A 26,032-nucleotide genomic window follows, 5' to 3' on the forward strand; every position below is an offset into this window, starting at 1 on the left:
CTCGGAGCACTCGTCTGCCACCCTGTTCAGCAGGCGGTTCTGAGGTGAAGTGGCGGGTAAACAGCTTGCCGACAGTCAGGCTTGTGGAAATATTAACTTTATTCGGTGAACAAGACTGAAGTCCAAAGCCTCAGCATCAGTTCCAGCAAAAAGCCCCCCGACTTCCACAGACCCTTGTTTTTATCCCCCAGAATCAGGTACCACCCAATGGTGGGATCAGATACCACCCAATGGTGGGAGCAGAATCAGGTACCACCCTAGCGTGGGAGCAGAATGCCAGGTCACACCCTAGGGTAGGGCACAATCACCAATCGGGTAGGGTCAGTAACATAATAATCCCATAAAATGTTTACATACACAACAAACTGGTACCTTTTCTTATTCCTCTGTTCTCCGAGTATACACTCTTCAGAAATAATATGGATGTTAGAGGGAAAACTCACCAATGGAATTGGATAGAAGTAGAGTCTTAATAAGCACATGAAAAATTCTCATAGTCACTGATTACCCGTGGAACAACACTTACATATCACCTCACACCAGTAAGAGTGGTATATATGGGGGAAAATAACTCAGAAACAATAGTCACTTGTTCCCACCAACAATAAAATATAAAGGAACCACCATTCATTCTTGGTGAGAATATAACTGGTTCCACCTCTGTAGAAAATAGTATGGAAAAAAAAAGAAAATAGTATGGAGACTTCAAAAAATAAATCAAAGTAGAACTACTTTAATAGAAACCAGCTCCTTTCATAGTATCAATTCAAAGAATAGAAAAACACAAATCCAATCACTTGTAGTCATTGCAATTCTATTTACAATAATAGCCAATATCTAAAAACAATTCAAGTACCCAAGAAAGAGGACTAGATAAAAAATGATGTGGCACATAAGCACAAAGAAATGCTACACAGATATAATTTTTTAAAAGATAAAATCTTTCTATTTGCTAGAATATGGATGAAACAGAAAGATGTCATGTTAAGCAAAATAAGTGAGAAGGCAAAGGATGACCTCACTCATCAGTGGGAATATAAAGAAGCATGGCAAGAACATAGACAATGGCCAATGAAGACAAGTTTTTCAACACAGAAAACAGAATTGAGGTGACTCATGTTAAATCTAGAATCCTGCCAAACTTCACCTCATCACACACCCTTCATTCATTTACTCACTCATTGAGAGAAATGAGGAGCCTTCCATAACCAAAGAGAAGAGAACCAAAGTTCTTTGCAACAGATAAAAATTCCATGTAAAGTGTAAAACAGCATTTTCATCTTCACTTGTCCTTTTATTTCTAGGGTGCTGGGAGTACTGGGGATCATTTCTCTGACACATCTCAAGAATCAGATTCTACCAGGGCATCACTAAGCAATGCTTGGGGGGTATGCAGAGCTAAGATTTAAACTCAGAGCCTCACACATGCTTGGCATGTGTTCTACCATTATAACTGTCACCTTTCCCCCTCTAATTGTGCTTATTAAATTTTATTGAAAAATAGTTTTATCTCTGGACAAAAAACCCACTCAGAAATTAAGTAGTATATCAAATAAGTGTTATACAGTTGACCACTCTGGATCCGCTAGAGTCAAAGAATTAAGAATAACTTTTGACTCTCTAAAACCTAAAAACGTAGTGGCCTTTTATTGATCAAAAGTCTTATCAATGCTACAAACAGCCAATAATATATAATCTGGCTATATTAAAATAAGCCAGTGAAAAGAAAAATGGTATTAAGAAAATACATTTGCCTTTTGGTCTTTTGCCAGCATGGAGGTCAAAGGGAAGATGGCTGAAAGGAGTTAAGATGCAGGGCTAGCTAAGAATGGCTGAATGCTTAATTGGTAATGATATAGGCCACACATGTGGTGGATAGGGTGTGAATAAAGCTGATACTTCCTGAAAAAAAAAGAAAAGAAAATACATTTACAAAATAGTGCTGTATTTTCAATACCATATATCTTCAGTGGTCTTCAAATTATGCCTGTGGGCCACATATTGTATTTGTTCTCATTTTGTTTCTTCACTTCAAAATAAGATATGTGCAGTGTGCATAGGAATTTGTTCATAATTTTTATTTTTACTATAGTCCAGCCCTTCAAAGTTCTGAGGGACAGTTCACTGGCCCCTGTTTAAAAAGTTAGAGGACCACTGAGTATACATTATTTATGTATAAGCTGGATTTTCTGTTTACTTACATCAATATTTTCTTCTATGATTTAAAAAACTATGGCTACTGATGATATTACTAACACTATATATCAAAAGTGAAAAAAGCTGTATTTATTTATAGGTAAGGTGACTATACATTGATTATATTTATTGAAAATATGCATATAAATGGAGCCCTAGAGTTCCAACTCAAGTAGTTCAACGGCACATCACTCAACGTTTTGCTGTGAGCCAGGCAGCATGCTGAGAGCCTCTCAGGCATTATCTCATTGCCTTCTCAAAATAAGGTTGATGACATTATTCCCGTTTTAAAGAAGAGAACACTGAAAATCACAAGTTAAATGATTTGGCTATGGTCACAATGCTGATGTTGGAGAAGCCATTACTAACTGTGATCTTTGTCATTCCAGAGTTTGACTTTCTTAACGGCTGCCAAATGAAGACCTAAGTTAAATCCTGCAGCAACCCTCGTAGAATATAATCTAATTGACCAAGAGCTGATTAAGTTTTCTAGAAACAACCAAAATAAAAAAAAAAAAGGTGGAGATTCTAACTCTGCAACCTAGACCAGCTCTGTATAAATGATCTATAATCCCCAGATTAACCATAAAGTACCAGCACGTTCCTTTGCTGGTTACCTTGGAGTCCCTTCTTAACAGACTAAAGCTCATTTGCTTTATCCTGGACTCTTGAAACATATGTTATTTTGCTAAGGCTAAGCCAGGCATACTCCTTCTCCATCTCTGTAAATCAAGTATATCCTCCATCCAAATAAAAAAAGCTTATACTATAAATTCACATCCTGACCACTTCTGATTCTGAGGGGGCTTATAAAATAGGCTTAACTGAATAAAATTTACACATAAGACTCTTTCTTTTCCTTTTTTAGCTTTTGTTTTATTTTGTTTGGGGGCCAAACCTGGTGACAGGACTTACCCCTACCTCTACACTCAGGAGTCACTCCTAATTGAGCTTTGGGGTCCAAATGGGGTGCTATGGTTCTGCCACATATAAAGCAAGTACCCTACCTATTGTACTTTCTGCCCCCAACACAAATACTCTTAGAAGTGCATAAAACAGGGAGTAGTTTCTTTGTTTGTTTGTTTGTTGTTTTTTTAGCCACACCTAATAATGCTCAAGGGTTATTCTTGGCACTCAGAGATCATTCCTGGCAGTGTTTGGGGGACCATATGGGATTTAATCCCAGTTAGCTGCATGCAAGACAAATGCCTTACCTGCTGTGCTATCACTATGGCCCCTCAAAAGAGGAGTCTTAAACTGATATTCCACTCTATTTTCAATGAAGTCTTGAGACAGCAAAGAACCCTACTAAAGATCAAGATTAAGATTAAGTGGAATACAAAAAGAATTCTTCCTAGGACAAAGGACATGCTGACAAACTGAAGTGGATTTTAAGAATGTAATTTAGGATTCAAAAAGTTCACCCAGAGAAATTTAAAGGCCTAACAGACTGAGCCTTCTGAAGTTTATTCACTGTTTGAAATGATGCTACCATGAAATTGCTTCTAGAATGGGCACCAGTAGGTGCATGTTTTGAATTCATTCAAGAGAAAGGGCAAGATCTAGGGCAGATATAAACAGACTGTGGCCAATTCCAGAGGGTCATAATCCACACCCAATAGATGGAGATACATCGTTGGTGTTTTAGATTTGACTTAGAAGTCCCTCTAGGGACCACAAATTAATACAAGTAGGGTGCTTGTCTTGTATGCTGCCAACTTGAGTTCAATTATGGTTCCCCTGAGCTCACCAAGAGTGATACCTGAGTGCAGAAACAACTCTAGTTATACATTTAAGCTACAGGGTGGAACTACATCAGGGGTTACTCACGCATGCAGTCTCCTCCATACCAGCCGGCCCGGCACTCAGCACAGTAGATCCCCTTCACATAGAAGTCGTCCAACATGCCTCCCCAGGAGCCATTCCGGCAGCTCTTGCAGTTCTCAAAGATGGTACAACCTGCAACATTTCCAAGAAGAGGTGCCATTAGGCACTCACAGTTTCATGAGCTGTCCAAGGAAGACAATCAAGTACCATCTCAGAGACTTCTCTCAACAGTGGGCTCATACCTAGAAAGGTGCAGCAATATTGTTTAGAAAAGAAACTGTCCTTCCTAGAAAAATGCAAAAGTCATCAGCATTCATATGGGGTCTTTTCAAAGGTGATCCAAACCATCTCCCTAGTGAGTCAACCCAGTTATGCTCAGAGCTTACTCCTGGCTCTGTTCAGAGATCACTTCTGACTATGCTCAGGGGACCATATTTGTTGTTGAGGATCAAACCAAGGTCAGAATTATACAAGTAATTGCCTTAACCCAGTGACTGCCATAAAGTTATAGTGAAAGGTATAGAACAATTTTCCTGTTTTTCTCATATTATATGTTTATAGTAGAATGTTCAAAATTTATAAAGTAAAAAGTATTAATCAATGCCTACAACCCATCACCAATTTATATTACTTATTCTGTATATACTCTGTTTGAAATTAAGTTTATAATACATAGTATATTTGTTTTTGGTAATTTATTTTTCCATTTAACAATAGTTAAGTATCTTCCCACCCCACCATGAATTTTTAGATTTTTTTTGTTTGGTTGGTTTACTTTTGGGGTCACATACTAGCAAGGTGACTCTGCACTCAGGAATCACTTCTGGTGGTGTTTGGGGGACCATAGGGGATTCTGGAAATTGAACTCATGTTGGCCACATGCAAAGCAAGTGCCCCACTCATTGTACAATCTTTCCAAAGCCTCATCACAATTTTTTATTTTGAGGCCTCATATGGTAGTGCTCAGGGACTATGCCCTATCCACAGAAGAGTGTTCAGGAGTTATTTTGGTGATATTCAGGGAACCATGAGGTAATGGAAATCAAACAGGGACCTCACATATGTTAGTCCTTTGAGCTATTTCTCCAGCTAAATATTTGTATACCATATTCATATGTCCCACCTTAATGGCTTACCCTGGAAGATACAAGCTAACTCTCCTCTCAAGATCCATCGATGAGAGTCTAGTAGCTCCCAGGCAATATTATTTAAACAGGGTCTCTTGAAGTGAGAGATAGTGAGGAAACACAGAGAGCATTCAACCTTATATGTTCAAATGCAGAACTAAATTCTAGCTCTATCATTACCTTGCTGTGTATCCTTGTATAAATTGTTTAAGCTCTCTGTGTCTCATTGTCTAGAACACTAGAGATAAAAATGGTGCCTATCTCCCTCATGGATTTTTTTTCTCACAGTTAAATGAACACATATCAGGGATGCAGCACATAGTAAGCACCCCATATATTATTATTATTATGCATTTCCAAGAGTAAAGATTTCTTTATTCCTCCCATGTCATACATCATGGTCAATTATACCTACCTTTTACTTGTTACCCCTAATAGACTAAAGTCAGGGACTGCATGTGCTTTTTACTAATGTATACTCAGCACCTGTTATAGTGTCTATCTAGTGCATAACTGCCAACAAATATTATTGGTGTGAATAAATGAATGGGTTGGATGAATGGTTAAATTGCTAATTCATATTTCCTAATTGCTTGAGATAGCCAGCATTTCCTTTAGCTGACAAAATGCTTCTGTGCTTTTGGGTAAAGTTGGGTTATCACTGCCTAGGAAATATACATGCATAGTATGTAGGGTAGACATCCATAAGAAAGAGACGTGTCACCCCTTCTTTGCAAGTCACAGACTTCAGCCTAGAGATTAGGGTGAGCAAAGTTATGTTAGAAACTTCTAGTACATCATTAAATTGCCAGAGGCACAAGATTTAGCTCCAAGCCTAAAATCAAGGAAAGTACTATGAACAAGGAAGGAGATGACTCAGTCAATGTTCAGGGGCTTCTGCTTTGTGTGTGTGGATGCCAAGCACCATCAATTGTAGCCCTACAGTTGATGTTCCCAAACATTTTCTTGGTAGAGTTGCTAACACAAGCCATGAGCATTAAACCATCTGGCATAATTGGCTGAGTATCACTGGAGATGGTTCTCAGACCTCTGTAAGTACTTCCTGGGAGCCTCCCATATATCATTGGTTCTGTGAGGGCCCAGTGTTGCCAGACAATATGGCAGTCAGTACTGGCATCCCTGCCACTGTGCCTCTGGACCTTGTCCCTCTCCTGAACTGCCATTGACAAAGAGGATTGCTATCTATCACAGTGATAGGAAAGACATTCTATACCCAAGCTGAGGCCCCATTCTTCATGTATAAAATGGGTAAAATTCTCTTTTTAAAATAATTTCTGTATTTAAGCAAGGTAGTTACAGAACCACCCTTTACCAGTGCAACTTTCAGAAAATTTGACTGCTGTGAAGGCCAAATAAAGTGAGAGTTTGACAGGGGGTGGCAAACTGATCATGCATCTCTCCTGGACTCAGCAATCCCTTATCTAAGAATGTACTCCCCCAGGTCCACTGCAAAAGCATCTAATGCCTAAGGCTATTCATTGTAGAAGTATTTGTATTATTTATAGCAGGTGGAAGAAAATCTTAAATCCTGAAAACATACTAATCCACACAATGCACTTAGATGCAATTGTAAAAATAAATTAAAGCAATGACGACTTCCTACTGTTCATGAGTGAGTGATCTTCAGCTTAAGAGAAAAAGGAAGGTAGTTAGCAAAACTTATAGCTTGCTATATTTTTGTTAATGAGGAAAAGATACACAGAGTATATACATATTTGTTTGTATTATCAAACACAGAAAACAGATGGAAATAATAAACCTCTCTACATATCAAATGAGTACTCTTCTCTCTACAGAGAAAAGAACAACATGAGTTGGCTTTGAAACATAGTGTTTTAATTGTACATGTAGTGGGACATATTTCAAAGTTAATAATAATCACAATGCTTTCATAATTTGGTCAGTAAACTGATAACTGATGGCAACTGATAATGCTGTTGCTGTTTTGCACAAGAATAATATCATGGAAGATAAATCAAATAGTTGTTTGCCTTAATATTATTAGAAAGAGGAGCTCCAACAATTTGTAGCTGAAAAAAGGCAGATACAAATACAAAATAAAAAAAGTAAACACCATGGTGGGGGACCTGAAATGACAGTACAGTAGGTATGGAATTTGTTTTGCACAAGGCAAACTCATATTTGATCTCTTAAATCCCATATGATCCCCCAGAACTACAAGGAGTGATTCCTGAGTACAGAGCTAGGAGTAACCAACCCCTGAGCATTGCTAGGTTTGGTCCAACATTTAAAAAAGAAAACAATTTAGGGTTACATTTGAACTTAAATATGATCATAAACTTGTTACTTTTCAAGTAATGCCTCAAGATGCTAGATTGTGGCTTCAGTCCAGGGCTCCTTAAAGAAATGGCTGGTTTTTACACCTAAAGCAGAAAATGAACAAGAAGTACCCAAATTATCCTGTTATCAAAGAAGTCATGAAACCTTTTAAAAACTAGTATGACAATGTCAGAAGAATACAGAAGAAATGAAGGGATTTAGAGCATCCTATAGTAGAATGATGTGGTCACTGAAATAATAAGGCCTACAGTGAATCAAATCACATAAAATGTTAAAATGCAAAAAAGTGATACAGGAAGAGACCTCTTCAATCACTAGTATTTATCTTCTAAAACATCAAATAACTAGTTTGAAGTTATATTTAGAAAATAAAACCTTAGAGAGTAATAGTATAGTAGGTAAGGCACTTGCCTTGCATGCAGCTAACCTGGATTCAATTTCTGGCCTCCCGTTTGATTTATCAAGATTTCCAGGAGTGATTCCTGAATGCAGAACCAGGAGTATACTCTGATCACTATCAGCTGTTGCCCCTTCCCCCCAAAAATAAAAGGACAAAAGACTTATCCAAATGGGTGAGGTTTACCTTTAGGGTTACTAAATGATTAGTGTGGGGCTATGGGATACCTCCTGCATGATACAGTAGGAAACACAGAGCACCACCAGCATAATACTCCCATGCCATCTCATAAAATCAAAGTCTCACCTTCACCCCAACATTAACCATTAGTCTGAAGGAGGGGATGGCATTTGAGTCACACCTAGCAGTACTTAGAGGCTTTTCCTTGCTCAGTATTGGGGATCACTCCCAGTCACACTTGGGAGACCACACAATGCTTGGGATCAACCAGGGTTCCCTGCATGCAAAGAATATTTTTGCAGATCCACTAGACTTTTGAAAATAATTAAATCATCAAGACACCAACATCACTGCCAAGGACTCCTGAGGCCTTTTCTTAACTCTCAGAATATTTCAGGTAGCAAAAGCATTAGCCAGTTCTCTCCTCACAAAGTACACTCACACATTAAGGAATTGGGGCACTGTGTTTCTTTTCTGGATTAAATGTGCAAAACTGAGATCATCCTTATTTTGAAACTCAGCATTATTCTCTTCCAAGAAAGAAGCTTTGATGAGCATATTTATAGTTAAGCCCTGTTTTCTTTTCTTTCACTCCTACCAAAGAAAGTTAATTCTTGGTAATGTGCATTATCTTCTATGAGCTGCTGATCACATTGAAAACTTCATATTGTTTTTTTTTTTGGGGGGTCACAATTGGCTGTGCTCAGGGCTTACTCCTGATTCTCTCCTCAGGGATCACTTCAGGAAGGCTCAGGAGACTGCATGTAATACCAGGAGGGTCAGTTGTAAGCACCTTATCTACTGTACTATTGCTCTGGCCACATATTGGAAATCATATTAATGATGAGAACCTGTGTTTACAAAGGTCTCCACCCTGTAAACGTTTGGACAAGAAAGCACAATCACTACCCCTATATGGGGTTAGACTGTTTGAAGGCAGGTAGGTTCAAAGACAAAGAACAATACATAGGAAGGTGTCATATTACCCTAAGCTGCTCCAACATAATTTACTGGGGCTACCTTCCAAATATTCAACTCAAAGTCAGAGCATCATCCTTGAGTTCTTTTCTTTGCCTCTTTCCATCCAACTAATCTCAAGTCTCATCAATTGCAGTCTCTGGTATTTCTCAAATCCTTCTTTAGCATTAGAACTTCTACATTCAATGAGGTATTCATTATCCAACCAGTCCTGGTTGTACCTCGCCTCCAATCTTTCCTCCACACTGAAGCTAAACAGAAAGCTGTTTTCTACCTTATTGCCAGCGTTGCTATAATACATTCAGGATATAACCCACCCTTCATAGCATAACTAACAGATCCCTTAGGGTCAGTCCTTGTTCTCTACTTCATATTGTTCTCTAAAACATCTCTCCTCTCTTTCTCTCTCTCTCTCTCTCTCTCTCTCTCTCTCTCTCTCTCTCTCTCTCTCTCTCACCCACACACACACACACACACACACACACATCTTCTGCCATACTTACAGGTTGAGATATATACAATTCTCTAAATCCTGTTATAAACTAATTGTTTTCTTGCCATGAAACTTAACACATGCCATCCTCTATAACTTAATTATTTTGTCAAACTCCCCACACCCTATCCATTTTTCTGATTATTTATCTCACATTTATTACCTCCTCAAATAAGCTATCTCTGGCCTTTTCTACCAACACCTATCATCCATTCTCTCCTGTGCCTTGTGTTTCTCTCTTATTCTTCCTACCATGCATTGTGCTGAAGTTGCTTGTTACTCTTGCATAATTTCCACCATGCTGTCAACTCTTGAAATGCAGCAAGTATGTTTATGTGGGTGTGTGTGTAAAATCATTACATTCTCAGCACCTGACACCTTCTAGAGTCACTCATTCTGTGTCAAAAAACCAAATGAGTAACCACTCTTTCAGGTCCTTTATTCATCATTAGATAAGGCTGAATTCTGTCTCTATTGAATTCTGCCACTATTGTTATTTTCGGGCCACACCTGGCAGTGCTCAGAGGTTCCTCCTGGTTCTATGTTCAGAAATTACTCCTTGTGGTGCTTGGAGAATCATATGGAAGAATATAGATTATATGCTGAAGATTGAGCCTGGGTAGGCTATGTGCAATGTAAATGCCTTACCAGTTGTGCTATCATTCCAGCTTTAAACTCTGCCATAATCCAGATGTCCAGTCTATTCCTATTTTGAGCCTTAGAAAACACCAGATCAGCCTGAAAGCTCCATGTTCACACCCACCTGGGTGAATCAGGCAGGAGTCGCACTCATTCTCCTCATTCCTGCAGCATGGGATGGTATAACCAACCACCTCCTTCTTTCCAGGGCAGACACACTCAATCTGGTCATATTCACAACACTCCCGGCACATGATGTTCCACTCAGCACCAGGGCATCCTTCATTAATGACTGTGTACTCTGGAAGAGAAGCAGAAAGATGAGACACAGGACACAAATCAAAGTAGTAAAGTACACACATGCTCTACATCTAGGAAACAAAGTCACCCTAAAGATGAGTTGTCCTGGAGAAGAGAATGTGAATATTTCCAAGCTAATGTCTCTAATAAAAATAACTTTTTTAATTATTCTTTAAATAATTCTTTAAAGTGGGGTGGTATTCATTGAAGGATATCCAAAGCCAATTATTGCAGCACAGATAAACTTGTTAGAATTAATATTTAAATGGGACACACCTCCCTCTCAAAGGGTACTACGGAGGCTTTGGTCCACTCCCAATGATTCTCAGCCAACTGGGCTAGATTGTAGACCCCAGAATGTGACTCAATCAGAATTGTGCAGCACTAGAAAACCTCCTGGGTGGTTGGGGGACTCCAAAGTCATATGGTGGAGGTGTTACTTGGAGACCTCAAAAAATTACATGAACAATGCTCAGAAATGTGTGTGGTATCAGGGATCAAACAAGATTTGGGTGTAGTTTGTTTATGCCTTAACCATTGTACTATCTCCTAGTTCCTTTTTACATTTAATAATAGAAAAATGGGCCAGGCCTGGTAAATCGGGCCCTGGGGGAAGGGTGGGGAGGAGAAACCCCTTCCCTATGCATACACAAACTACAGAGGCAGGGGCTGCTCTTAGATGACTCCACATGCCAGGACTTCTGGGTGTCTTCCACTGATATGTTGGGGGCTCTGGGCAGGACAGCTAGCCATAGGCCCCCTGGGCTGACCTCTTAGTCCAGGGGACTGAGATCCCCCCACTCCAGACTGGACTTCAGGGCCAGGCCTGGTAAATCGGGCCCTAGGGGGAGGGTGGAGGAATCAAACTCCTGTTGTATGCATACTGGACCCCATTCAGGGGTTCTTTTTTTACTAGTATCATTTTCAAAATATATACTTTTTAACTTCACCCAAAAATGTTCTTATTTCTAGATTGTTTCTAGGAAAAAAAATATGGAATGCCCTAGATTTGGAGGATAACATTCAAATAGGTCTCTAAAATCAGTGTATATGTAGATGTGACTTCCTATACAGTGGTCCTCTCTGACTGCCAAGCCTAATCCATAAACAACTCATCTATATAGTGTATATAGCCCCTCTAATATATTTCCCCTCCCCCACACCAGAGCCCCTTTTACTTCCTCATCTCCCAATCCGGATTCGTTATCTTCCCCTTAATTTACCCTCTTTACCTTCAGTTCTTAACTTGTTAGGCACCAAGACCAACCTCCTGCCCCAACAGATTCTGCCCTTTCGCACACCCCTACAAAGCTCATTTTTACTCCTTAACTCTCTCACCCCCAACCATCAGTACCCCACATTTACTCTTTTTAACTTCAGTACTGCACAGTCCTAATCACAGACCAAAGTTGTGCATTAGATTTAACAACCCCCAATTATTTCAAAAGACATAAAATGGACACATATGTCTTTTGAATATTTTATGTGTATTTTCTTTGACAGCTATAACTCTTACTCAGTATTCTTTTGTAGTGATTATTCTACCCACTTTTTATCTTTTCTTCTCTTTGTGAGCTCCTCAATAAGGAATTTTGGTGAAAGAGTCCCTCAGTTTAATCCTTATGATTGAACCATGTCATGGGGATTGTTGGCCTTGTTCTTACGGCCCCCATATACACCTATAATGCCACGTGGCTTTGTTCCTTGTTTGCATAGGCACATTAAAATGGGAAAATACTACACATACAAATAAGTTCTTATCTAATAGAGATTGGAACACACAAATCTTGTAGTGCAATGGGACCTTACACCCTGAACAGTGATATAATAACCAGGCACATGCCTCAGAAGAATGGGCATCTTCCATTCACCCCTGAACCAGGGAAACTACGAAACATCCAAGGTATTTTTTATAACAACATCTGGAAGCAATCCTCTATCAGGGAAGACCCTACCACTGCTCTGACATCGACCTTCTCAAAAGAGACTTCCCTTAACACTAAGAAGACTTGACAACAACAACGACCTGCTTACAGGACAGGGCTCTCTGCATTGCCCTTTAATGGTAAGATGAAACGAGAGGACAATCCGCACCATCCTGACAGCAATGTAGGATATGCAGATTCCAGGATCTTTAATACAGAAACATGATACCAACAACAGAGACTGTGAAAAATAAAAGTGTAATGGCACTACAGACAATGACTTGGATTGGACAAACTAGTTTGCCTGGAGCCTAGAATTAGTCTTATGCCAGGAAACTTCAGGGGTAGGGTCTCCTAGTATTTAGGCCAAGGCTTTTCCTTTCCATGTCCCTCGTATTTTGGTGGGCCTATGCAAACAATAATTGCCACTCTAACACCGTTTTTACTGTGATCCTTTGACTCTAATTCTTAAGAAAAACAACCCACTTTAACTTTTGAGGTTAACTTAAACTAATATGCATGTGCATGGAAATGTAAAAAAGTACTTTGCTTCAATGTTTAAGGAGTTACATAAGTTTTATGGCTTTAGATTGCTTTGTGTGCTGCTAGGAAATATTATGTATTACAACCTGGGGACTTGTGGGACAAAGTAATTGTACATGGGTTCTGTTTTATTTTTCTTAATGTTCTTTGGCTGAAAGTTCAAAGTTCAGATATCAGCAAGGGGATTTCTGAGAATTCTGTTTATGGGTGATTGTCCTTCCACTGTAACTTTACCTTGTCCTCTTTCTTTGCATCTTTGTTCTCATAATTAAAAATAAAAAAATTAAAAAATAATAGAAAAATAAATCATATTGTAGCAATATAATATCTAAATGGACTGATGTATAAACATATATTTGATTTATAAGAAGTGTGTATCTTTTGGCTAAGTATCTATGACCATTATTTTTTGTTTTGTTTTAAGCCACACTAGAGTTTTCAGGGCTTACTCCTAGTCATGCACTCAGGAATTACTCCTGGCAAAGTTTGAGGGACCATAAGAGGTACAGGGTCAGGCATATATAAGGCAAGTGCCTTACCCATAGTGCTATCTCTCTGGCCCCCAAGTCATTTCTATTTTTATGGGCTACAACAGTCTACCCCTTGCAGCTACAAAGATTGTGTACTACAGAACTCTGGAAAAAAAGCTTTCAGCTTTCAACTACACAACTGTACTATGCAGCCTTGAGATTTGAGTCATCAAAACACTAGGCTCACATTTTCTACACAGGGCCACTAAAGTGCAAAGCCAATTGCCAAGAAGAGATTGTTTCCTTTCCTCAGAATTTGGCTCGTCAATTTTTAGCATGTTTTTTAATGGTATCTTCAAAGATAAAAACCAACAGAGATTTTTTAAAGTATCTTAATTAGTATGTTTGGGAGAATTTCAATGTTTTACAAGGGTGAAGTCATTGGCAGAACTTCATTCAGTCCCCAAATACAACAGAGGGTTCTTTCCCATGAGAAAACAAGTATTCCTTTCTGGGGAGGGTTCTTTCTGTTTTTCTTTTTTTCTTTACTTTTTAAAATGCACCTTAAATAAACAAGAAAGAAAATCATCTGACATAAAAGATAAGAAGAAAGTCAGAAGTTAGCCAGAGGACACAGGCTAAAAAACAGAATTCACTTTGATTTTCTCTTTTTTTCTCCACTCTCCATTTCTGAAACTGTTTGCACAAAGCTGACAATGCAAGCAGAACTAGGTCAGATAGCTGAGGAAAAAGTGTATCTGACTTCATTAAACTCCATTAGGGATCCCCAACATGTTTTTAGGATTCTAATAGAAACCAACTCTAGCCTGGGGGGGTGGGCTTTTAATCACTTGAATCTCATAGTTTTCTGTTTGTGAAAGTGTGACACAGAATTGATTTATTTTCCAAGTAGTGACTCAAACTATCCCCTCTATTCTTAGTCTTGGGTCTGAATAATATTCTAGTATTCTAGGAAAAAATACTTAGATAATAAAATACTGTTTATTGAATTTAGTAAATCTTGTTTTCTGAGAAATTACTTTTCCCTACAAACTTGATGGAACCAGATAAGAGTCTCATTCTATCATCAGGTATAAGAATGGTGATAGGATCAATGCTAAGTTTGGTTTCTCCATACTGTGTGGACCCTTCAGGACAGATGTCAAGAACTTGTTTAACTGAGCTCTCGGTTCTTCTGAATTGACCCTATAAACTTTATTAATTTAATAAAGTATCAACTGGTAAAATTTAGATGATAATAATAATACAAAGGAGAGGAAAGCAGAAGAAACCATAAGGTCTATCTCCATGATCTTGGATTCAACAATAACAACAAAATAAACAGGATTTTAGCAGGATGTAAAATAAAATCAAAAAAGTATCATGAATCAAAAGGCATTATTAAGAAAGTGAAAAGACAACTTATAAACTGAGAGAAAATATTCACACATTTTCTATCTGAGTAGTGCTTAATAGGCAGAGTATAAAAAGAATTTCTCCAACTAAACCACATAAATACAGAATTTTTCATTAGACTCCTGATTCAAAACTGAACAAATTATACAAATATGCATGTCTCCAAGGAAGACATACAAATGTCCAATAAGAGACCCGTTTTCATACACGTCATTAAATTGAGCGATATGATTAGCTATAATGAGATATACAGATTAGATTTCACTTTATATGGATGATAACAATGCAAAAAGGAAGATGGGAAACATAAAATCTATTAACTAGTAGGCAGAGAATTGAGAATCTTTGCATATTGCTGGCGGGAATGTAAAAATGTGTAGCTACTTGGGAATCAGTTTGGCAATTCCTTCTAAAGACAAACATTGTATTAGCATATGACTCAACAATTTTACTTCCAGGTATAAATCCCCCAAATTGAAACCAGGTACCCAAGTGGATACTAGTATGCCAGTATTCATTGCAATGTTCATTATTCACAATAGCCAAAACATGGAAATAACCCAAGTGCCCATCAAGAGACCAGTAAATAAACAAATGTGGCATATGCATATAATATTTATAATGTAGAACATTATTCATCCTCCAAAAGAAATCGAAGTGCTAACAGATATTACAATGTGAATAAACCCTGAAGCCCTTATACTAAGTAAATGAAGCCAGACACAATTGGACAAAGTCCTAGAAATTTTTTGTTCATTGATAGATAATAATACTAATGTCAGTGAATAAAAATAGGGCTAATAATGTGACTATTATGTATATATATATCTCACCTTTTATCATATTAAAAATAGTGAAAGAGAAGTGAAACATTGTGAAATGCAGATGTTGGAATCTGAAAGACCAGAGTATGCAATGCCACCTTTTCTACTTACTGAGCATGTGACCTTGTGTAAACCCACTGCTTGCTAATCAGTACATGCATATTTAAACAAATATAAGGTGCTTTCACCAAATGTATCTGGGAGATCTGGTTTAGAAAAATGACCATACTGTCATCTTTCTCACCCATTTTATCTGGACTAGAATGAAGAGCAAGACAGCCCAATCTCTATCATATTTTTTTGTCTATGGTAGTACTATTTTAATGTTGGTGGAAGGACATGACCATATTCTAATAAGCTAACTGAATCAATACTCATTCTCCCTTGAATAGATGTTGAATAGATGTTATCAATATTCTTTGAAATTGTAGTTTCTGTAATTATCTGAAATCTGTAACTGCCTCCTTTTCAAAAGTGAATATAGTCCCTATTGGGGCTATATTAGGTGCATGATCTTAATAGAGAAGAAAGATAGGAGAGGGAGGCTGCAGCTGGACCCAGAAGATCTCACATGCCAGGATTCATGCTCCTCTCCTACGGGTATGGCTGGAAATCTGGGCAGACAGCTGGCCAATAGGCTTCTGGGCTGACCACTTAGTCCAGGAGACCAAGATCCCCCCCATGCCAAACTGGTCTTCAGGGCCAGGTCTGGCAACTGGGCTCTGGGGGGAGAGGGGAGGAGGGAAACTCCTCCCGTATTCATACTGGACCCTCTGCAGCTGTGCCTTTTCTTACTAATACTCATTTTTATGACCACGTGGGCGCATTTGCGCCCGTGCGACAAATATACTTTTTAAGCGTTATCTAAAAATGTTCTTCATTCTAGATGGTTCCTAGGGAAGGAAATGGAATGCCAAAGATTTGGATGATAACACTCAAATAGATCTTTAAAGTCATTCTTTATGTGGATATGACTTTCTGTACTGACTCCAAGCCGAAATCACAAACAATTCACATTATATATATATATATATATATATATATATATATATATATATATATATATATATATATATATATATTATATAGCCTCTGTCATGTATTGCCTCTCCCCTACCCCTGTGTCTCTTTTATCCCGTCATCTCCCAATCCTGATCCGTTATCTTCCCCTAATTTAACCCTCTTTCCCCTCAGTTCCTAACTCGGTAGGCATCAAGATTGACCTCCTGCCCCAACAGACCACCTTCCAGCTCCTCAGAGAAAGACACTCTCTGGCTCCCCGTTCTCATGCCTCAGCAAAAAACTACAACCAGCACACCTGCTGACTCATGCTTGATGGCTCCTCTCACCCCCCACCAAATCGTGGACTGTTCCACGATACAGGAATCAGCCTCAGCAAAACCCCCAGCTCAAAGACACTATATGGTCTCATAATGCAGCAAAGCATCTCTCAAACTCAATTCCAAGGCCTGTGAATCGAAAAGTACTTTGGCTTTTACTCCCCACAAGAATATATCAAAAGACCTAATTGGGAGTCTTATATTGCCTATGGAAGCTCAATACTGTATAACAATACATCTTAAGATGTGTATTCCTAAATATACAGGTAGCCTCCTCTACTACTTGTTTTATTCGAATACCTTTTTTTTTTTAACTCAGTTTTATTTATTTGTTCTATTTTAATATATACATTTTTTTTATCTGTCCTTACCATTTTTGTGCTGCTTGGTACAAAAAGCCTTGACTGGGATAAAAGCTCAGAATAAAACCAGACGACAGAGACTGTGTGTGCAGCCTGTCATCCTTACCTGTGGGTGTACCTATTTAAAACCCTAGACCCACCCACTTCTGGGAGGGGTCTTGGGAACCGGATAGTAGGTGTAACCTTACCTGCTAGACCCTCCCATTCCTGGGAGGGGTCTGGGAAATGTTATATAAGGCTTGGACCAAGGGAATTCGGCCCTTTTTGTCTTTTGCCTTTTGGCCCTGCTGGGCTCTCTGAGGAAGATGGCTGAAAGAGGATAAGACGCAGGGCAAGCCTAAAATGGCTGTACGCTTGAAAGGTTATGAGATAGGCCACACACCTGTGGTGGTCAGGGCATGAATAAAGATAATGCTTCCTAATGCCTGCATGTGAGTGTCTTTTTTTTTTTTTTTTTTTTTTTTTTGGTTTTTGGGCCACACCCGGTAACGCTCAGGGGTTACTCCTGGCTATGTGCTCAGAAGTCGCTCCTGGCTTGGGGGACCATATGGGACGCCGGGGGATCGAACCGCGGTCCGTCTCCTAGGCTAGCGCAGGTAAGGCAGGCACCTTACCTCCAGCGCCACCGCCCGGCCCCGTGAGTGAGTCTTGATTACGCCGATTACCTGGGCCTGGAATTCGCCAGCTGGATGGGGATGAAGCCACGTGGCTGGGGCCTAAGCACAAAGGCCTCCATCCATCGCCATCCAGCCCCATCGTTAATTATTTCATTCTACACTTACCCAGAATAGCACCAGCAACACAGTATGACATCATACGTTTTTGTACGGGCACAGTAAAAAAAGGGGGAAACCATAGACACAGAAACAAGATCTTATCTTCTAGGGATAAGAACTCACTTTTTATAGCAGAAGGGTGCCTCCCATCCTGAACATGTGTCATGTGGATACAACCTGTCCCCAGGAGATTAGACAGTGTTAGTCCAATCCCAAACCCCAGATCCCCGACGTAGAAATGATACAGCTCTGGGCAACACCACCAGGAACTAAACTCCATTGGGAGATTTATAACACTGCTCTGGCACCAACTTGTGCCAGTTTTGATATGACAACGAGGAAAGGAAAACTTGACTTAAGACCAGGCTGTCCTATCACATCACCTAACACTAAATGGAAATCAGAAGAGATATCATCCTTTGAACTGTGAAAAATAAGAGCACCAACAACAGAAAACTGACTTTGACAACCGTGACTGGACAGAACCTACCTTGGGACTAATAAGGAAAATCCTACCCTAGGCTGTAGCCCAGGACACATAAAAAACAACAACAACAACAACAACAACTAGATGTCTTAATGCAGAGGTCCAACTTGGACAACAGAGACTGAGCAGAACCTTTGGATCCATAACATCCTAGGCTTTGCCTTAGGGACTGAACAAAAACAGGGAGCACCTGTTACAGAAGACTGAACACAATAGCAATGATGGATAGGAACCTCTAGAACCTAGAGATTCTATCCTAGACTCTGACCTATAACCCGCGCAAATACCAAGATCGCTAGCTACAGTGGCTTGATTTTCTCACACACAACCGAAAGGAAACTTTCCTGGCATCACAAAAAAGCCTTTGGGATGGGGTAATGAGTATATATGGAGCCAGGGGTTGATCCCATGATGGTATGCTTCAAGGATGGAGAAACCCTGAATCTCTTAGGCTACGGGAATTCCCTTTCTTCCCCAATGCTTACTGTGCCTATGCAAAAAAAAAAAAAAAAAGGTGGGGGAACGCCAAACCCTGCCACTCCAGCACCATACTTTTTCTTGTTTTGTTTTGATTTGTTAGTTTTACTTTATTTTCCTTCTCTTTTTTCTTCCACTTTTTCTTTTTCACTCTTGTTATTATTTAGAGATTTATTTTTATTTTTATCTGCCAGGTCCATTTTTTTCTTTTTTCTTCCATTTTTCTTTTCTTTTTTTCTCTCTCTTCTTTCATTTTTTGGTAGTTGTCAACAAATTTTTTTCTCCCTTTTTTCTTATCCTTTTTATCTCCAATGACGGTGGAATGGATGCTCAATCTACAACAAGCTGTAAAGTGGAGACCAGTTGCACTAGCATTCTGAGGAGGTAGAGGAGGGAAATACGGGATACATGCTGGGAACAGGGGCAGAGGGAGGACAGCACTGGTGGTGGGAATGCCTCTCATTCATTGTCACTACGTACCATAAATGATGCAGTGAAAGATTTGTAATGCACTTTGTCACAATAAAAATTAAATAAAAAAGAATGCAAAAAAAAAAAAGAAAGATAGATAGAAGGAAGGATGGTGTCTACATGTGACATTACTACATTCAGTCCATTTGAGTATCTGATTTTGCTCCCTCTTAATTACATTATTTATGATTAGGCCTAGAACTGATTTTGGGGGGTGAGGAAGTATAAAGGAAACAGAGTTCAGGAGAATCCAGAAAGTCCTTAAAGTCAGTATCCAAACTGAAGCCAAGCAAATCCTTTCAACTCATAGATGACCATAGGATTGGGATGTTGCTCTGATAGAGCAGCCTGGGCAAAGACACATCAACCATGCCCCAGATTCAGGAGCATAGGATCTTGCAATTAATATCTATGGAACGTTTGAATTAAATGGTTGGTTTCTTAATTCAAGTAATGAAAATTAATTTATTTGTTTTTCTAGGCCACATCTGTGATTAGACCTTATACTGTGCTTAAGGATAACTCCTGGTTGGGCTAAGGAGACCCTTTGCAGTACAAGAATTGAACATTTGTGTTGTTAAGCAACCTCTTCACTATAATATTTATTCCATCTGAAAATTAATTTCTTGGCTAAAATAAATTTCTTTAACTAAAATGCTAACGATTTCTCATTGCATTTAGAATAAACTTCCAATTACTCTGATATGGCTCTTTGGGGCTTTGAAAACCCATCCCTTTTGCATCTATATCTTTTTTTGGTTTGTTTTGACTACTTTCCCCCCACATTCTCTGTTTGTCAAAGTCATCAAGTTCCACTTTGCCTCAGTGCAGTTGCATTGATTTTCCCATAGCTGTTGTCTCAAACTGTAGGCCTTAGTTTGAAGGATTCCAGTTTAGGGGTCCTCAACTGACTTTCTCATTAAAAGCACTTCCTCTGTCCATCCTACCATCTACCATTGTCATGTCTAATAACACATACTATTTTTTTTCTAATCTTTATCATGGTTAACACTAATTTTCAAGATTCATGGACTTGTCTGTCCATCTCCCTACAGTTTCCAAGGTAAGTAAGTGTCACAACAAATTAGTTTACATCTGTCAAGTAGATCCTGGAACCAATACTTTATTTACCAAGCAGTCTGTATAGACTTGTTGAATGAATACGGTTTTAACTGCCTAACTATTATCCACTCAATATCCAAATATTCCCATTCAGTGGGCCTAACTGGGAGTTATAAACTAGAATATGCATTAGCCATCATCTGAGCTGGAATACTTTCTTTTCCACAGGTCAGAATCGATGATTGTTGAATCCAATTTGCCTGCGGTGGGTTCAAATTCTTGGGTTACAGGGCTGGAGTAGTGGTGCAGCAGTAGGGCATTTGTCTTGCACTTGGCTGACCTAGGACAGACCACAATTAGATCCTCCAGTGTCCTCTATGGTCCCCCAAGCCAGGAGTGATTTCTGAGAGCATAGACAGGAGTAAACCCTGAGCATCACTAGGTATGGCTAAAAAAAGAAAAAGAAACAGATTCTTGGTTTACAGTCTAATTAGAGGCTTTCTTCACTCTAAATAGCAGATATGACTGTTAAGTGGCTCATGTTCCTCTCCCTATGATTACCCCAGGGCAAATAGTACCTCTAAAATTTCAAAAAATTTACGAGTGAAAAACTCCAGAATATGGCAGGGTCAGGTGCATCAGCCAAATAAAGGTCATTTACAATGATCATAAGACTGCACTGCTATAGAAAGATCATATCAAATGTGCTCAACTCCAGCATAGGAAAGTATGAGGCTTGTCTACTAATGACCTTGCTATGAGATATTGAGTTCCTCTCTTTTATCCAGGAATTAATTCACTAAAATGCCTTCTTTGGCATTTCTTTTTACTTCCATGAGAAAGTTTACCTCTGCCCTCACAAATCATTATATTAACTTTCTAGGTAATGTGCAAAGTCCTATATCATCTTAGCCAAAAGGAATCAAAGAAATGATTACAGAAAAAGAAAAAATTCACATTATATCTGCCAGGAGAAATTTGGCTTCTTTTCAAAGAAACAGTATATGATAGAAAAACTCAGCCACCACCCCATCAGCCCCTCCCCCCACCAGGGCATCCACATTCACATCTATAAACTATTAAAATGTTCCTTTAGATGGTAAAAAAAATATTTGTGTATGTCACTACTTTAAGTATTGTGAGGTGGGATGAGTATATTGCATTGATCAAGTGGGTTCACCACAAGGACTCTTAACAGATGGAACCTAAGAGTAAAAAAAGATGTGACAAAGTAGCTGAGACTGACTTGATGAGTTCTGTAAATGAAGGGACTGCAAGCTAAGGAATGTAGGCAGCATTTAGAAGCTGCACAGAGAAAGAGTCTCTCCTAAGGCATTGAAAGGAGCACAGAACAGCAGACCACTTCCCTAGATTTTGACCTAGTAAAATTCATTTCAGATTTTTAATTTCTATAACTGTAAGAAAATAAAATAGGCTATTTTAGATGACTAAATGTATGGTAAACTAGTATAGTATTCTCATAATGCATATTATACTAATAATGCTATACTTGCAAAATATAAAATTAGAGGTTAGCTATAATATCTCATGTAACTATTTATTCTGCTCCTCAGTTTCCACACAGAGCACATTGCCAAGGGTATGAGTGAACTAATGAATTCATTCTTTACTGAGTGTCTACTTAGCCAAGGCTTGATGCTGCCAAACAGCAAAAACACAGACACCACCAGAGGAATCTGGCTTCTCAAAAGAGCAGTAGACAAGAATAAATGTCCCCATATACACATAATCAATAACAGATAAGAAAAATTTAGAATGCCCTGAGAATGAATGAAAGAACATTAGCACCATATCTACAGGACTCACAGTGAGAAAAGGGGCAAATAAAATCACACACATACACATATCTATTTGCAGAGATTAGATCACAGAACCAAGCAATGATTCTAACTTGGTACTTTTCCCTTGGATCTGAGTAAGTTGCTACTGTTCTTTCAGTTAAAGAAATGGAAGTATACCAAATATATAGGACTAAAAAATCTGTGAAGTAGTCTATAAAAATATTTGAAGTTGGTCAGATGAAGGGATTTAAAAATAAAATAAATGAGAGAAATTTACTGAATTTAGTTCTACATTATTTGAACTACATTTACAGAAGGCCAAACATGGCATTTGGTTTTAGTCAAACAACGTTTTTAGAGTATTTCAATATGACATTAAAAACCAGTTTCAAAGCTAGGATTTGGAGAAAAACCAAATAATAATAGAAATTACAAAAGCTTTTATATATGAATTCTAATACCTTTAACATGCTTTATAATGCTTTTATATTGTTTATGCAATTTAATCTTCAAAATGATGCAATGATATAGATAACACAATTTCTCTAAAGTTAAAAGCATTTAGTCTAATCCCCTTGCTTTAATCTGAAGGATAAATAAGAAAAAAGAAAAGGAACTTTATAGACAAAATTTGTGTTGGGGGGGTGGGGTCCTCAGAATTCCAGGCCTAGAGAAGAGATGAGCAAATCCCCTGCTTCTGTGGAAACAGACCAGGACAACTACCAAGCTCATCTACTCATGGAGATGAATACCCCTTGCTTTGCCTGTCACATTTAAGAAAAATACTGCCAGTGACTTTTAACTCAGTGCTTCTTTCCAGAAAATAAGTGCAAATAAAGTACAAAGAACCACTGAGCACTTTCCTAAGGTAAACTGAGGCATAGGTCCATGATTACAAAGTAAAATCAAAGTTAAAGAGTTCTAAATATCATGCACATTCATTCACCACAAACTCTTCCACTGCATGAAACACCTTTACCTAAAAATGTCTCTATAAAACATTACATATTTCAACATAAAATATTCCTTATGAAAGTTTCAAGAAATAAAAGTATCTAAATTGAAATATTCAAATGCATCCAAAAAATTAAAAGCAAGCATGGACAAAAAAGATAGCACAAGGGTCAGAGCCTCAGAATTCTGATTTGATCCCTGGCATCATCCATATAACCTACACTCAAAGAAGGCTGGATATATTCTTGGAAGTCCTAGAGCACTTCTGGCTGTGGCCCTTGTGTTCACTACTACAGTGCTCAAGGAGCTTGTATTATTGGGCCTCCACATTGATACACCAGTCAGTTGGCCAAGTATCAATGGAAGTAAACCTGGCCTCTGAGTTTCTGTTTGGGAAGTTCTATCCTCATATAAATAAAGTATCTTACCATTTTGTGGTTCATTTTCTTTTCTTTTCTTTTCTTTCCTTTTTTTTTTTTTTTGTTTGTTTGTTTTTGGGTCACACCTGGCAGCACTCAGGGGTTACTCCTGGCTCAAGGCTCAGAAATCACTCCTGGCAGGCTCGGGGAACCATATGGGATGTCGGGATTAGAACCAATGACTTTCTGCATGAAAGGCTTACCTCCATGCTATCTCTTCAGCCCCGGGTCATTTTCTTTTCAATAGACAGATATCCATCATATATAGGGACAAAGAGATGTGTAAAATTTTTATCTCTCAAAACTGGTAACATGTGTTTTTAATAATTTTTATTGTGACCAATGTGAATTACAAATTTTTCATATTAATATTTGGCATTGAATCAGGGGTATTCCCACCACCAGTGTTGTCCTCCCTCCACCCAGTTCTCAGCATTCCCTTTCTTTACCCCTTAGACAGCTAGGATAACTGGTCCCCTCTGTGTATAGCTTCTTCAAGATTGGCTATCGATTCTGTTGTCGTTGACTTTGAGTTTGGTGTTTAAGTCTGATCCTTTTTGATTTCTACTCAATGTTCATATGATTGTTTGGTTCTGGTACCATCCTTTTTTTCCCCCTCAATTTATGAGGCAGAACAAGATGATTCAAGTTAAAAACCAAAAGTCCACCTAGAGGTTATAAATATCAATTTAAAAAGAAGAAAGGGGGAAAAAAAAAGAAAAACATAATAAAAAACCCCAAAATAAACCAAAAAAATACAAAAACCAAAAACTTACAACAAAAACAAACAAAAAAGTCAAACAAAAGACCCAAACCAGTAACTACAAAAAAGCACCACAGCAACAAATACAACAACCAAACAATAACCACCAGGATGAAAAAAGGAAGTAGGGCTGGTGTGGCAAGGTTTTTTGTTTGTTTGTTTGTTTTGTTTTATTTGTTTTTGTTTTTACACTTGATCTTAGCCAAAAGGCTGAGAAGCCATTGTTTTGTTTTTGTTTTTGCATAGACACAGTAAATATTGAGGAAATTAGAACAGGAATTCCTGTGGCCTAAAAGGTACAGGGCTTCTCCGCCCTTGTAACATACTTCCATGGGAATAACTACAGGCTCCATACAATGTTCCTTTTCACATCCCAAGGACTTTTTATGGTGCCAGGAAACTTTCTGCTCAATTGTGGATGATAAAATCAGGCCTCTCACTAGATTGAAGCCCAAGATAGCATCTTTTTTTTTTTAAACAGTTCTAGCAGTTCTTTTTCATCACTGTTGTTGTAATCAGTCTTCTGTAATTGGTGGTCTTGTTTTTTACATAGATCCTAGGACAAAGCCTAGAGTAGTCTTTCACTATGTTTCCAGAAGATCTGCTATGTCACAGTTGTCAAAATCAGACCTCTGAAATTAGAAATATTGGTTATTGTACAAATCCTAAGCCAAAGCCTAGGCTAAGGTCTTTCTATTTGGTCCCAGGATAAGTTCTGCCCAGTTATGGTTGTAAAGTCAGTCTTCTGTAGTTAGAGATCTTAGTTTTTTGCACAGATCAAAGGATCTGTGTCTTCTTATTTCATCTTACTGTTAGGTAATTAGATAAAACAACCTGCTCTTAGATCAAGTTGTTGCTGTTTCCTCATTGTCAGGATATCATATCAAAACTGGTGCAAGTTGGTGCTTGAGCAGTTTTAGAAATTTCTCTATGGTAGTTTGGTTCCTGGTTCTGTTGCAGAGAACTGTGTCCATTCTATGCCTGTCTGCCCCCAAGATTATAATTATGATTTTCATTATGGACATTCTCTCTTACAAACACTGAGTAGTCTTCAAAAGGGACTTAAAATTCCCACATAAAAATGTCAGTTTGAAAATGTTCCCCCTGCCCTTTTTTATGATCCAAATGAGCAATTAGAAAGAGAATTGGGGAATGTTTAGGTGTACATTCTTGTACTTATACAAAGCTTTGTACAAGTTCTGCAATTGTTTCTGTACAGAAGATCTGTACACTCTTATCAAAAATGGCAGCACATTTACAGTGGATAAGCTTTGGTTATTCCAGATTTCATTCTGGAAATATAATAGTCTTTTAGTGAGAATACCAAGAAATTTACAACAATGTTGACCATAACGTCTTAGTTTAGCTTCTCATAGACATGTGAAGAAATGAAATATGGCATGAAAGTATTAGCTACATCATTGTCATCATTGTTGTTCATCCTCTCATCTGTCAATTGGTGACTCTCAATATCAATCTGTT

General features: G+C 38.4%; 1 protein-coding gene across 1 annotated transcript in view; it reads right to left on the reverse strand.

Moving 5' to 3' along the window:
- Positions 1-26,032, reverse strand: part of PAMR1 (peptidase domain containing associated with muscle regeneration 1) — a 97,654-nt gene that overhangs the window by 53,673 nt on the left and 17,949 nt on the right. The window contains exons 2-3 of the mRNA XM_049779979.1: positions 10,284-10,460; positions 4,027-4,155 (exon numbers count right to left, since the gene is read on the reverse strand). Coding sequence (XP_049635936.1) covers positions 4,027-4,155; positions 10,284-10,460 — 306 coding nt within the window. The remainder of the gene's footprint in view (positions 1-4,026; positions 4,156-10,283; positions 10,461-26,032) is intronic.

The sequence above is a fragment of the Suncus etruscus genome, chromosome 9 (genome assembly GCF_024139225.1).
Source record: "Suncus etruscus isolate mSunEtr1 chromosome 9, mSunEtr1.pri.cur, whole genome shotgun sequence".
Lineage (NCBI taxonomy): Eukaryota > Metazoa > Chordata > Mammalia > Eulipotyphla > Soricidae > Suncus > Suncus etruscus.